This window comes from Talpa occidentalis, unplaced genomic scaffold (assembly GCF_014898055.3).
Source record: "Talpa occidentalis isolate TD23 unplaced genomic scaffold, MPIMG_talOcc4v2.1 talOcc4.13, whole genome shotgun sequence".
NCBI classification, from domain to species: domain Eukaryota; kingdom Metazoa; phylum Chordata; class Mammalia; order Eulipotyphla; family Talpidae; genus Talpa; species Talpa occidentalis.
Window position 1 is genome coordinate 100,621,990 of NW_023601322.1, and position 12,668 is coordinate 100,634,657.

General features: G+C 63.1%; 2 protein-coding genes across 2 annotated transcripts in view; one reads left to right on the forward strand and one right to left on the reverse strand.

Moving 5' to 3' along the window:
• LOC119242948 (uncharacterized) overlaps positions 1-4,952 on the forward strand; it is a 55,109-nt gene extending 50,157 nt beyond the window's left edge. The window contains exon 5 of the mRNA XM_037508369.2: positions 857-4,952. Within this exon, the coding sequence (XP_037364266.1) occupies positions 857-1,343 (487 nt within the window). The 3' untranslated portion in view covers positions 1,344-4,952. The remainder of the gene's footprint in view (positions 1-856) is intronic.
• BANK1 (B cell scaffold protein with ankyrin repeats 1) overlaps positions 1,581-12,668 on the reverse strand; it is a 65,911-nt gene continuing 54,823 nt past the window's right edge. The window contains exons 9-14 of the mRNA XM_054693978.1: positions 10,419-10,694; positions 7,843-7,908; positions 5,295-5,422; positions 2,657-2,737; positions 1,867-1,928; positions 1,581-1,638 (exon numbers count right to left, since the gene is read on the reverse strand). Of these exons, the coding sequence (XP_054549953.1) occupies positions 1,581-1,638; positions 1,867-1,928; positions 2,657-2,737; positions 5,295-5,422; positions 7,843-7,908; positions 10,419-10,694 (671 nt within the window). The remainder of the gene's footprint in view (positions 1,639-1,866; positions 1,929-2,656; positions 2,738-5,294; positions 5,423-7,842; positions 7,909-10,418; positions 10,695-12,668) is intronic.

Genomic DNA, 12,668 nt, shown 5'->3' on the forward strand with positions numbered 1-12,668 from the left:
CCTCTGTCTCTCCTGTGTCTCTCCTGTGTCTCTCCTCAGTCTCCTCGGAGGAGAGATTAGGAGAGACAGAGGAGAGAGGAGAGATACAGGAGAGACAGGAGAGACTGACGAGTGATGGAGAGAGAGGAGAGACAGTCTCTCGTCAGTCTCTCCTCTGTCTCTCCTCAGTCTCCTCTGTCCTCTGTCTCTCCGATGTCTCTATGTGTCTCCTCTCTCTCCACTGTCTCTACTGTCTGTCCCCTGTCTCTGTTTGTCCTCCATCTCTCCTCTGTCGTTTGTCAGTCTCATTCATCTCTCCTGTCTCTCTCTCTCTCTCTCTCTCTCTCCCTGTCTCCGCCACTTTCCTCATGTGCGGCTCTTCATCTTTGCATCCATTGCAGCCCACATGCCTCTTCTCTACCGCTGCCCCCGCCCCAGCTGTGTCCTCTGGGTGCCCGTGTCCCCCTCCAACCCCCTCCATCCTCTCCTGTCCAGGACTCTCCCTCCTCCTGCAGTTCCCGCAGCCCTGTGTCCGTGCGTCTCCTGTCTTCTCTGGACACCCTGTGCTCCTCTCCCCTGGCCGCTCACTGCCTCTCCTCCCTGGGCCAGGCCTGGGCCTCCCGCTGCATCGCCCCCTCCCCTCCACTGCCTCTGCCCTGCTGGCTCCCCACAGGGTCTCCCCCTCTCCAGAGCTCAGCTCCCCCGTGTCTGCTGGCCTCCCTGTGCTTTCTGCCCTCCCATCCTGTTACCCCAGCAGCGTCCTGTGCTCCCCCGCGTCCTCTGCGTTGTCTCCTGTCCGCCCGCCACCCCGCTGGCCGGTCTGTGCCCTCCCCTCCTCTGCTCCCCTGGGCTTCCCGCGTCCTTTCTCCTTCCCCAGCGGGCGTGCGCACAGCCAGGACGGGCATTCCCCACGTATACAGGCCAACACAGTCACGGCTCAACAATGCCAGCTGTCTGAGACACGCGGGAGGACGCCGAGTCGTGCCACCCTAACGTCACGCCTTCTGAGGAAGCCCCGTGCCGCCGCCACAAAACGTCCGTGCGCGGCCCACCCCCCACGGGAGTCCCTTCCCTGCGGTCACGCGGCTCCCGGCCGACAGCACGGACGCGGCTGCAGAGCCAGAGCACAGAATGCGGCAGACCCCGGGGACGCCACGAGCACGCTGACACGCGAGACCTGCAGCCAAGCAGGCCGTGGCGCTGGCGCCACGTCCCAGGGCGGCACAGGGCGCGAGAGCGGGCACAGGCGGCGCGCCCGCCTGGAACCAGAGCAGCGGCCGTGGGCACCGCCCGCTCACCGACACGCGTGTGCAGCGAGAGCCCCCATCACCCGCGGCGAGACGGCGAGGCTGCAAGCACCGTGACGCTCTCAGACCCACAGGAAGGGCCGATCCTGCGCAGACCCTCGCCGTGCCATGCCGGGAGGCCGCGGAAAGAGAGGCGCCGTCTCCACGGCGGGAGTGTGCGCCCTGGCCTGCTGGCGCGCAGCAGCGGGCTCCCCTGAGGAGGGGCCGTGCAGGGCAGCCCCGGCGTCCCCCCGTCTGGCCTCTGTCCAGGGAACACGAGGCCAACAAAACAGAAAGCGGACCTGTCGCCGGCGTTCACAGCGAGCGCACGTCTAGGCAGGGGCGCACGGTTGGAGAGAAGCGCGGGTAGGGACTACAGGGCGTGAGAGCAACAACGGTGGCGCACATGGACGCTGCAGCTGCCTGAAGGGAAAGAAGCTAGAGCAGAAGCCAGCCACATGCGCCAACGCCGGGAGCGTGCGGAGCTCGGGAGGCAGGGGGAGCGGCGAGAAAGCAACAGGAGGGGTCACCTTCGGAGGGTGCGCGGAGGGCAGGAATGAGTAGCCCATGGACAATCAAAGTGACTCTCCACTTCCTTCACCCAAGCCTGCGGTGGCCCTCCCAGAAGGCGTTCCGGGCGGCGGCCCCGGCCACGGGCTCGGTCTGGGAATGGGAGACACGGGTGAGAGCCCCGGGAGGGGACGCGTGGGCACGTGGAACAGGAGGACCTGTGTTGCGCCCAGGCGCCTCGTTTTCTTGCCGCACGTGCTCTCTCCCTCAGAACCTGCACGGCCCTTGCCACAGCCGAGCCACAGCGTCCTCATCAGCTCACACTCGACCTCAGGGCCTCTGCGCGTGCTCTGGCCCTCAAGACGCTACGTGCACATCCTCTCCCGCTCTAAGGCTGCTGCTTCCTCATGACCCTCGTTTCCCCTGCCACGCAGACCTCGGACGTTCCCGTGGCGCGCGCACGCTGTGCAGTCAGCCCCCGAGCCCGCTCAGCGCAGCGGGGACAGCAGGGCCGAGTAGGGGCGAGGAGACAAGGAGGCCGTGTGAAAACACAGCCGCGGCAGGCAGGACGCCGCGGCACACACACATGACACACGGTGAACACAAGCCCGTGCCACTGAGATCTTCCTGCTCGTGTCATCTGCTCTGCTTCACAAATGCTTTCCTGGTGCTGGGACACTAGACTTGCACCTCCTTCTAGAGGTCAACCTTCTAGACATGATACCGTGGACCTGCTGTTGCCCATTCCTGTCCCCCCAAGCGACAGGGGCTCTTGGACGCCTAGAAGCAACAAAACCCCCAGGCAGTCCATCCCATCTGCCAAGCGAGGCAGGAACTGACACATCACGAAGCCCCTCCTGGAGAGCAGAGCCGCCACACACACAGGCGCCAGGGAGGCGAACACCAGGGCAGTCGGCGCGCAGGACGACACAGCCACCTTCCGTGTCCATGGCTTCATGCGTCTGGAGTGGCAGAGGGAATTTCGAAAAAAGCCCAAGAGCCTGTTCACAGGAAACTCATTGCACCAGTAAAGACAAGAACAGCCCTACAGGTGGAAGACATTCACACATGCAGATGGCCACAAAAGGCAGGCAGAGCTGCGTTCACAGCACACAGACAGGCAGACAGGTGTCAGGGTCTGCGAGGAACTATGAATACAGCGGTCGCGAACCCCCACCCACCGAGGGAGCACACGACAGTGCCTCCTTGGCTCCGTCGCTGCTTGTCTCGCACACGCTGCTGCCGGGGCCTTTCCATCTTCCACGGACAAGCCATGGGCTGCTCCCCGAGAAAGGAGGAGGAAACGAGCTCCGAAGGAGGCGGCGGGCCCGCTAGGCCTGCGACACCTACGGCCCTCACCGCAGACCCGCCGCCGCCATGCTTTTCCTCGCGTGCTCGTGGCACACTGTCAGTAGCCCATCTGTCGGGACTCAGGTCCGTGATCAATAAAGCGACAGCGAGCGAAGTCACACCAAGTACTTTCTGACCGTCGTACCATGAAGCTAGACGTCAACTACACATGAAAGGAAAGACCATAAATATCGTGAGACGGATAAGGTGCTAAATAGCTACTTGACTGAAAAGGAGATTGAAAAAAGGAAGACGGAGGAGGATGAACACCCGGGTCCTCCGCACAGGGGGTGCAGCACAAGCTGCGCCGGGGAAGGTCATGACAGGGCAGGCCCGCATGAGGAAGCAAAGGCCCCAGCAGCTCACCTTGACACCCAAGTCACCTCGAAAGGAGAACAAACAAGACTGAAAGTTAGTAGAAGGCAAAACACAGTCCATAGAGGAGAAACGAATGAAATGGAGATGGCAGCAGCGCGTGCAGCCTCGGTGAACGCCAGGTTGCCTTCTGGAAAGACAGCCGTCAGCTCAGCTCCCAGGGCAGTGAGGGGACACCGTGAAGCAGGCCCAGCACGAGCAGAAGGGATGCGCAGAAACGCGCCAGGGCACGGCTGCTATGAAAAACCACCCGCCCGTCAGCCTGCCAGTCTCCAGAGCGCCGTGGTGTGCGGACACCGGGCCGGGCGGAAACAGGGTCATCCACGAGGCCAATCACGAGCACGGATGTTGACGCGGTACTCACGGTGGCCCCCGCGCACAAGCCCGGAGCCAGAGGACTCGAGCAGGACACGCGGTCAGACCTTAGCGCGAGAGCGGATGCCGCGGTCGAGGCCGCGCTCGTGCACGGTCCAGTCGCCACCCGAGATGACAGGGGCGGAAACCCGCCTCAACAGCACACAGGCTGCTCACGGTGAGCCCCCAGCCAACGTGATGCTTCGCAGCGAGAACGTCGCGCTTGCCCTCCACGAACACGGACGAGACAGGGCGCCGCTGTGAGCACCTGCGTGCAGCTGCGCAGTGAGGACCTCCGCGGGAGCAGCGCGCCCCCGGGAAGGACAGGGAGCGGAGAGGACCGGACGCCATTATGTGCAGGCCGTGGGGAGGAGCAGACAGACAAGCCCGAGGACGCGGGAAACGGCTGCGAGCAGCAGGAGAGGAATCCGGCGCGGCGGCAGCTGACACCAGCACAACACGGCACCGGGCGCGTTTTCATAGAAACGAGAACAAAAGCAAATTAAGAAAAGCAATTCCGTTCGGTCTTTCCAAAGAGAGCACCTAGGAACCACCCCAGCCAGGGGGGCGACGACCTTGTGAAGCGGGGTGGGGTCCCCGGGCAGCGTCAGGGACGCTGGGGAGGGTGGCGCGGCCCTGCCAGCTCCAGTGCCCCCGGGCCTCGCCCTTTCCTTTCAGGAACCAGATCTGTACTTTCTCGAGTGAGTCTGCTGCTCTCTGCGCGCCTGAACAGTCTCCGATTCCCTGTTCATGGCTTCCGGGGCAAGAACCCGCGGCCTTTCCGGGGCGCAGCACGCACCTGCCTCAGGCGTCGCGCGCAGTGATGACCAGAGGAGACGACGCTGGGCCACGCTCGGGGATGCGAAGGATCAGTACAACCCAAACGCTTCTGTCTAGAGCAATATACACCTTTCAGGACATGCCCATGACAGTAACAATGTTCTTTAAGGAAACTGAACATTAAATTTATACGAAACTAAAAGCAGTAGGTGAATTTCATGCAATCCCCTGGACATGATTTTTTAAAGGAATCGAATATATACACTTATAATGAGCCATAAAAACCCTTGAGTAGCTAAAGTAACCTTGAGGTAAAAACGAGAGACGGGGCCCTCCCGGTCACCCTGGCGTCCCCAGGGTGCGGCCTGAGAGTCCCAGACACGCGCGGCCGCGGGAGCGGCAGCCCAGAGCAGGGAGCGGCAGGGTCTGGACGCGGCCTCAGCGGGAGGGAGAGCCCTTACTGGACGGCGCCGGGGCCGCTCCTACTCCACGCCCAACAGGCGCAGCAGGCTGGGCTACAGTGCGGGCGAGCAGGGATTTCATCACGTCGTCGGTGGGCAACATGCGACTCCCGCGGGGACCATTGTTAATACACTCACACTTTTACTAGCCCCGAAGCGGGGGCGCCAGGTGGGGCGGCGTCCCCCCAGAGCGGCCTACCTGCGGCAGTGGCGTCTCCGGGCCGGTCCGTGCCCCGCGTCGGGGCCTGCGCCGCTCCAGGGCCTTGTCCTGCCGGCGTCCGGGCTCCCTGGCGGTGTCGGGGCGGCCCTGCGCGCGGGCTTGGGGTGCTGCAGGAGGGGCGCAGGTCAGCGGGGGAAGCGTGAGGGGCTGCTCTCCTCGCCCCCCCCCCCGGAGCGCCCCCACAGGCAGGGCCAGGAGTGTGGCGCCCCTGAAGACGGCCCTCGGGCCGCGGCCGGCGCCCCCATGGGTTAAGCCCGGCCCACAAGGCCCGCCAGGTCGCCGCGAAGGGCGCCCGCTACACGGGGCAGCCGCGTCCCCGGGGCCCTCCCACAGGTGGGCGCCGACCCCACCCAGGGGGGGGACCCCGCCAGGTGGCGCTGCTGCCACCTGCGCCCAGCGCACGCGAGGCCAGGGCCGGGGACAGAATGAGCCCGCGTCCACCCCAGCCAGGCCCCTCGCAGGCCCTGCAGGCCCACCCGCCCCCGGCGCGACCGGCCCTCTCCGTCCCTGCCGCGGCGTGGCTGTGGCCCCGAGACCGGCCTCCGCCCACCTGCCTGACCCGGGAGCGCCAGGGAAGCCACGGCCGCAGCCTCAGTGGGGCTCTGCAGGCACTTCGCGGGCACTTCGTACCTCCTCTTCCTTCCAATGCTAACTACTAAGGTGTGAGACGGGGGGCCTATTGTGGGGGTGCTTGGTCTTGTAGGACAGCAAACAAAATGAGGTGCAGCGGCTCACAGTGGACTGAAGAAGCCACGGAGATTCCCATGTGCCCCCCCCGCCACCGACACCCCCCACCCCCTCACCCCCAGCACCAATACCCCACCCCCCATCAGCAACACCGTCCTCTGTGCCTGCGCCTGGCGCGTCTGGTTCCACAGCTCACCAGGGCACGTTCCCTTCCAAACTCGGCTTTGATGGAAACTGTCGTCTGGGGCGAGTCCCAGCGTTTCCCGTCTGCTTTGCTCAAGACGGGAAAGCTGAGCTGGAGAAATCTGACGCGTTTCCATGGAAGTGGCGCCAACGACGTTGATCTGTTCCTCGGGAGTATCTCTTGGCTGAGCACTAAAGGGGCTTCCCGGCGACTCCGCGGCACCTTCCGAGTGGGGCGCCATGACAGAACCTGTCTGACCTCCTCCGGGGCCTTCGCACACGCCTGCCCCTGGCGCCACGCCCCGCGAGAGCCTTGTTTGTGCCGAGCGAGGAGACCGGCCTGCCGGCGCGGCTGCTTCCCCAGTGGCACGGCGCCTCCGGGTGCCCGAGGGCGCTGGCTGGAGGGTCGCGAGTCGCGGGTCCCAGCGTGACTCACCTCTCCCGGCTGGGCGGGAAGCTGTGGGGAGACGGCTGCCCGGAGCGGCCCCTTTCAGCGCGCGGGGCTCCCCCGCCGGCCCAGCCGCTGGCTCCACGCTCCTCAGCGCTGTGGCCGGCCGGCCCCCGCGGAGCCACTGCTGCCTGGCGAGCCACTGCGCCCGGACGCGGCCCCAACCCGCGCGGCGGAACAGCCGGGACACAACCCGAGCAAAATCGTCACTCTCCGTGGCCTCAAGTAAGTTTTTAAAACATCTGGTCTTCTTGGACCACATGAAGCCAGCTGGGCAGCAAGCACCGGCAGGCCCTGCTCCAGGGAGGCGGGACACGGTCCTCAGCGCCTTTCCCCGTGCTCTGCCCCTTCCCCGGGCCGGGGGGAGCGGCTCCGACGCACGGGTGCCCTCCGTGCACAGCCAGGCCCACGCCCCAACGGCCTCGGCCGCCCCTGGTCACCTTCCTCCGCCAAACGCGGCCCATTTCACATCTCCTCTTCAGCTCGTCGGCATTTCGTGCCCAAGCACAAGTGAGTCATTTACGAGACAGGGGCTTCAGGGAGGCTCAAAGATCCCCCGGGAGCCTGTGTACAGCGGCGGGAGACTGCGCAACTCTCCCCCAGATGTGGGGTCACATCTAATTCTCGAGCCGAAGGTATTTTCTGGTTGGGCTGAGCCCTCAAGGCGCACCAAGCATCGCCTCCGCCACCTCGCTGGCCCGGGCTGCGCTCCAGCTCTGACCGTGATCACAAAGGACCACCGGGGACCTGCTAGGGCCCCGCCCCACCCCTGCTGGGCACCAGGCAGGCCCCGCGGGATGTGGGCACGGAGCAGCCTCCGCGTCGGAGGTGACAGCAGGGCGTGTGTCGGGCGCTCCACCGAAAGCATGAACTCCTCCTCGTGGAAGCCGCTCTGGAAGTTTCCACAGCAAGAAGACCCAGTCCTGGGTTGGGGCCCGGCGCGGGCACAGCCAGGGTGGCCGGCCCTCCCTGCCCTGGGAGACTCCAGAGGCTTCCAGAGTCCTTGAAGGCGGGGCCCTGGGAGAACACCGGGCACGCCACTGCTGCTGCTCCGCAAGGCCACTCCTCACCAGCATTCATGACAGTCCTTGTCCTGCCTCGATCTTATTAGAGCGAACTGGGTTTGGGTGAGACACTCAGAGTAAAATCCCTCACACCCGCGCGGCTCTGCAGTGTGGGACGTGATGCCTCACCCACGTCCCCGCGTACCTGGTCTCCGAGTGCCGCGGGTCCTGTCGCCGTCAGGCTGCCCCCTGGCTGTCTTGTGTTGAAACACTGTAGGAAATACAGCACATGTTACCGACTGCACGTAGCACAGACAAGAACATGCCGTAGAAGGCTCCGGGCCGGGATGCGATCTGTTTCTCTGCTGATGACTTCGGCGCTGGATTGTGCTGGAGGAGGAGGATTATCAGATTCAGTTTTCGCGTTTTTTTTTTTTGTGGGACCCTCGCCTGCAACTGGGGATCGAACTGGCGCTGCAGAAACTGCGGGCAGCCTCGCACCCCAGCGCTCAACCGTCAGTGATTTGGGGTTGAGCCCAGCTAATGTGCAAGGCGCTGTCAAGAGAAGCAAGTCTGCTCTCCACGCGCGACGTGCTGAAGGAACAGCACGCACGTGAAATAACATTTCTGGTTGACAATCATTTTTCTGCTTCAAGTTCGTTTTTGGAAAACACACTGAATATAACTTCCTGGCAAGTTCTGGGTTTGTGCTTTACGTTTTTCCTGAAATCAAACAATAGTGACGTGTAGATGGCGTGTGAACCTACTGTGGGACGTTACAAGGATTTTTACAAGTGGGGCTTGATTTTTTTCCATTGGCCAGTTTCAAGATCCTTGAAGAAAATGATCCACTTAACGTTTTCATGACATGCACACCCTGTGCTTTTTTGCCAGTATTGTTAGCGTGGTAACTCAGCATGTCTAAAAAGTCTGAGTCTGCCATCGCTGAGATGGGGAAGATTTTGAATCCAGTGATACATTCAGATAATAAATTCTCAAAATAGAAAGAAAATTAATAGCTAAATCAACATTTTTGCTGTATTTTGAAACGCCAGAGTACTTGGAAATGAGGTTTTTTGGTTTTTTTTTCCCAGCTTTTCGGTGCTAATTTGCTAAAATCACTTTACACCCTACATCTTATTGAACTATGTGCTAGTGAAAACACATCCCCAGTCTTCGCGAAATACAGTAAATATTAAACAGTGCCATGCTCTCTTTCCCTTCCTAGACTAGGAACCTGCCAGCAGCTTATTCCCTTGGTTCTGAGATTTCCCCAGGGCCGACAGGGGACCAGCCTGCCTAGGAGGCTTGGAAAGTGCCGATAACAGCTTCTCAAAGTCTGCACAGGCAGGAAGCGGGGCCCAGGGACACCCCCTTGCAAGGTGATCCCGTCCTGCTCCCCTGTGGGGGCTCTCGCTTGTCTGCACAACGAGAGGACAGAACGGAACTAGAAAGATTTCTTCTCCGTGGTCGTGTTGTGCTTGGGATGAGTAGGTGAGAGAGTCTTGAAATTTCTCAGGAACCTTCTGTGTGTCCACATGGGCCACAAAAGCCGGGGAGCCAAGGCTGCCAGGGAAATCCGCTTACTGACCGGGCTGGCTGGAGACTCCCAGCAGCCCGCCCTGGGTCCCTGCTCCTGGGGGAAGGCCGTCAAGGGCCGCGTGTCCTCCGGAGACACGGGGGCCACTCAGGCTGCAGGCAGGGCACCATGGAGACGGCTGGGGACGCGGGACAAGGAAACGGTGAGCCCTGCAGGGCGGGTCCTGCCCCTGCCAGCGCAGCTATGCAGTGTTGGCCACCGGGCTCACCATGCGGGGGTGGGCGGCGCTGGTTCTAGAAAAACTGAAAAGCACAGGAAATACGTCCACACAAACTAGGAGTTCGGGGCCATTCAACAGCAAAGCTGGTTCCCTCTCCATCACCCTGCAGATACCTACACGCCTAGAAGGCAGGTTCTGCTGCTTAAATATGAACACGTAGCTAAGAACAGCGGGTCCTGACGGGGGATCGAGCGTTGTGGACGGCACATCAAACGGTAACAGGGACAGTAGGAGCAAAAGGAAAATAAAGGTCACAGAATTTCAAAACTCAAAGCAGGATGGAACTGAAGATGCTCAATCACACGCCTCGCCCACCAGCAAAGAAAAGGAGAGTGCGACAGGAAGAGCTCGCTCGCAGAGCACAAGAAAACACCACACAAAACCAGGATGCCAGGGGGCGCCCCAGAGCAGGCACCCCAGGGTGGGACACCAGGGGGTGCCCCAGACTGGACTCCACTGCCCTGGCCCTGCACCTGCCATTCTGAGAAAGTCCTTGCGTGTCACAGTATGTAAGTGATGCGCCTCTTCAGAAGTTTCTAGAACAGCATTAAAGTCTTATGTTCAAATGACTGAACAACATGAGGCCCAGCAGCCCCGCGGGAGGGCCGGCGCCACTTTGGGTGCTCCATTTGGAAGCTATCTTCTCTCCTCCCCACTGCACGCTAATTGCATCAAGGTGATTTTCTATCAGAGGTCGACACACCGAGAGGGTGTTTGTCTTTATGTGGCAGACGGCAGATCCCATCTGTGCAAGTTTGGGGGTCCTGGGTGACCCTCATTCTGCCTGCAAACAACCCTAACCATCATTCTTATTTTCTTCATTTATTGTGTGTCTAAATTGAAAGACAGGCCAGGCCAGCTCCCCGGGGATGTGAGAACTGCTCCGCACACCACACCAGGACACGGGTCCAGTCCCCTCCCGCCCCCCACCGCCCCAAATAACAAGAGCCCAAGCCCTCACCTTGTGCGATGTAGGGCCCAGCTTCCTCTCTGGGCGCGGGGGCGTTCACCGGCCGGGGCGTGGGGGCTGGGGGCCTGTTGATGAGGAAGGAGGGGCTGCCAGCTCTCCCCGCGGCACTGTCGTCGGCCAGGATGATGTCGTAGTCACTGTCGTGGACCTCTGTGAAGATGTAGGGGTCCTCCTCCTCCTCTGCGGGCTCCTCCTCGCCCACGTCCCGTCTCCCGCCAGCATCGCCCGAGCTGGGGAGCCTCCCCGCCGGGCCCTCCAGCGTCTCCCCTGAGGGGAGAGCGTCAGGTAAGGGGGTGCCTCGCTTGGCCTCAGCGCCAGGGAACTAAGGAGGAGAACAGCCCACGCCACCCCTTTACGTTCCCAGCAGAGTGAGGTGGTGGCTCCTAACACCCCTGCAGCTGTCGGCCCGCGTGGGTCTGAGCGCAGAACACGCGCGTGACGGCGGCGCTCATGGGCCCTCACGGTCAGGAAACGCCGTCACCAGTGACGCCTCAGGCCCAGGAGCTCTAAGCTGTATTTTGGAAGCTCAGCACTCTGATGGATTTCTTCTGTCGGAAGGTATTTTTCCCGCTCAAAGGGCTCGCACTGGGGCGCTGCCTAAGATTCAGCCCCTCTGCACAGGATCGGGGTGGGGGCCCCAAAGCACCCCACGCGGCTTGGAATCTGGCGGGCAGCCCCTCGAGACCCAGCTCGGCTCCGCAGCCGCAGGGACGCTCCGGGGCAGCGGCACAGCTGATGGACGTGCGGCCGAGACCCGCGCACAGAGGCGGGCGTGGGCGCGCCCTTGGCGTCTGCTCCCGACGGCTCCGTGTGCGCGTCCCGGCACGGACGTCCGGAGCGGCTGCGGGAGCCCAAGACGTGCGCAGTGCTCCGGGTGTGGAGAGCCGCGAGGAGTTGTAATGGCTCTGCCGGACCAACGAGGACTTCTGCTTAAGCAGGTCCCTTGACACAACTTTTACTTAAAACAGTAACGGAGACGCAGAACGGAGGGGTTCCAGCGCTGGCGGGCCAGCCATCGCTCGTCTACGGTGCCCTCAGCCTCCCTCCCCGTGAGAGCTGGGCCCCGACTTCAGCTCATGCATGTGGCATGCCCGTGGCATGGCTCGGTGTGAGGGAGAGACGCCATGGATGAGAAGGAAGGGCGTCCAGGGGGGACCCCATGGCTGGTGAGAGAGGCCACGTCCCTGTCTTGGCTGGTCAGCAGGGTCCCCCATGGCCGCTGCGGGCCCCCAGTGCACCCGAGAGCACCGCCTGCCTGTGTGCTGCGCCCTCTCCCCTTAGACGCTCGGTCGGAGAGCCCGAGGCCAAGACCGTCCTACCGACGCCCCGGGGGGCCCAATAAAGGGTGTGGCCAACGCGTCCACAGTGCGCCGCCCTCAGCAGACTGCGTCGGGCTACTGCAGGGGCGCGTTTCCCGAGCTGCTGCGCGCTACCCCCACCACCGCTCTGCCCAGACTGTGGGAGGCCGGGCTCGGCCGGGAGACTGCCCCTGACCTTCTACTTCCCCAGCCACCCGGGAGGGGTGGCTTCTCAGTGCAGGCGGCACAGCAGCGGCGGAGATGGAAACCAGCCACCCCCGTCACGCCTTAAGTCCTGGGGCAGAGCGCGCACCCAGGGCAGAAAGCCTGCGGAGCTGCCATGGCACGTGTGGCCTCGGGCTCCGAGGCTGGGGTCCAGGTGAGGGAGGGTGGAGGGCCGAGGGCCTGCGAGCCTGTGGAGCCGGGCGGGGTGGGGGGTCCTCGGGAGCTGACACGTCAGGCCACGTCTCCAGGGACCGCGCCCTGGCCCATGCTCGTGGCGGCCAGGCTGGGGCCGACGGGCGCTGCGCACGTTACTTGGAGGATGAGCCGAGCCCACAGGAGGGGGGCCACATGGGGGGGCAACGGTCTGGCCTCTCTGGCCGCAACACAGAATCGCCAGGAGGAAAAGCAGCACCTGCTTCTGATTTACGTGCAGGATCAACCGTGCGAAACGCGAGCCAAAGCAGCACTGCGCGGAAGGGCTGGCGCGGGCCTCGTGAAGACAAGCACAGGCCTCGTTTCTCCGCAGCAAACCCCGAGAAGGCGCGCGGCCCCCGCTGCGGGGGCCTGCTGGGTCCGCCGGGGCGGCCGTTTGAGACGCAATGGAGCACACGCAGGCTCCTTCCAAGGTTCGTTGCCTCGCTCGGTGCTGGGGCCGGGAGGAGAGAGGCTGCTGCGAGAAGGGACGCGGGTGGCTGGTGGCAGGTGTCTCCTGCGCGGT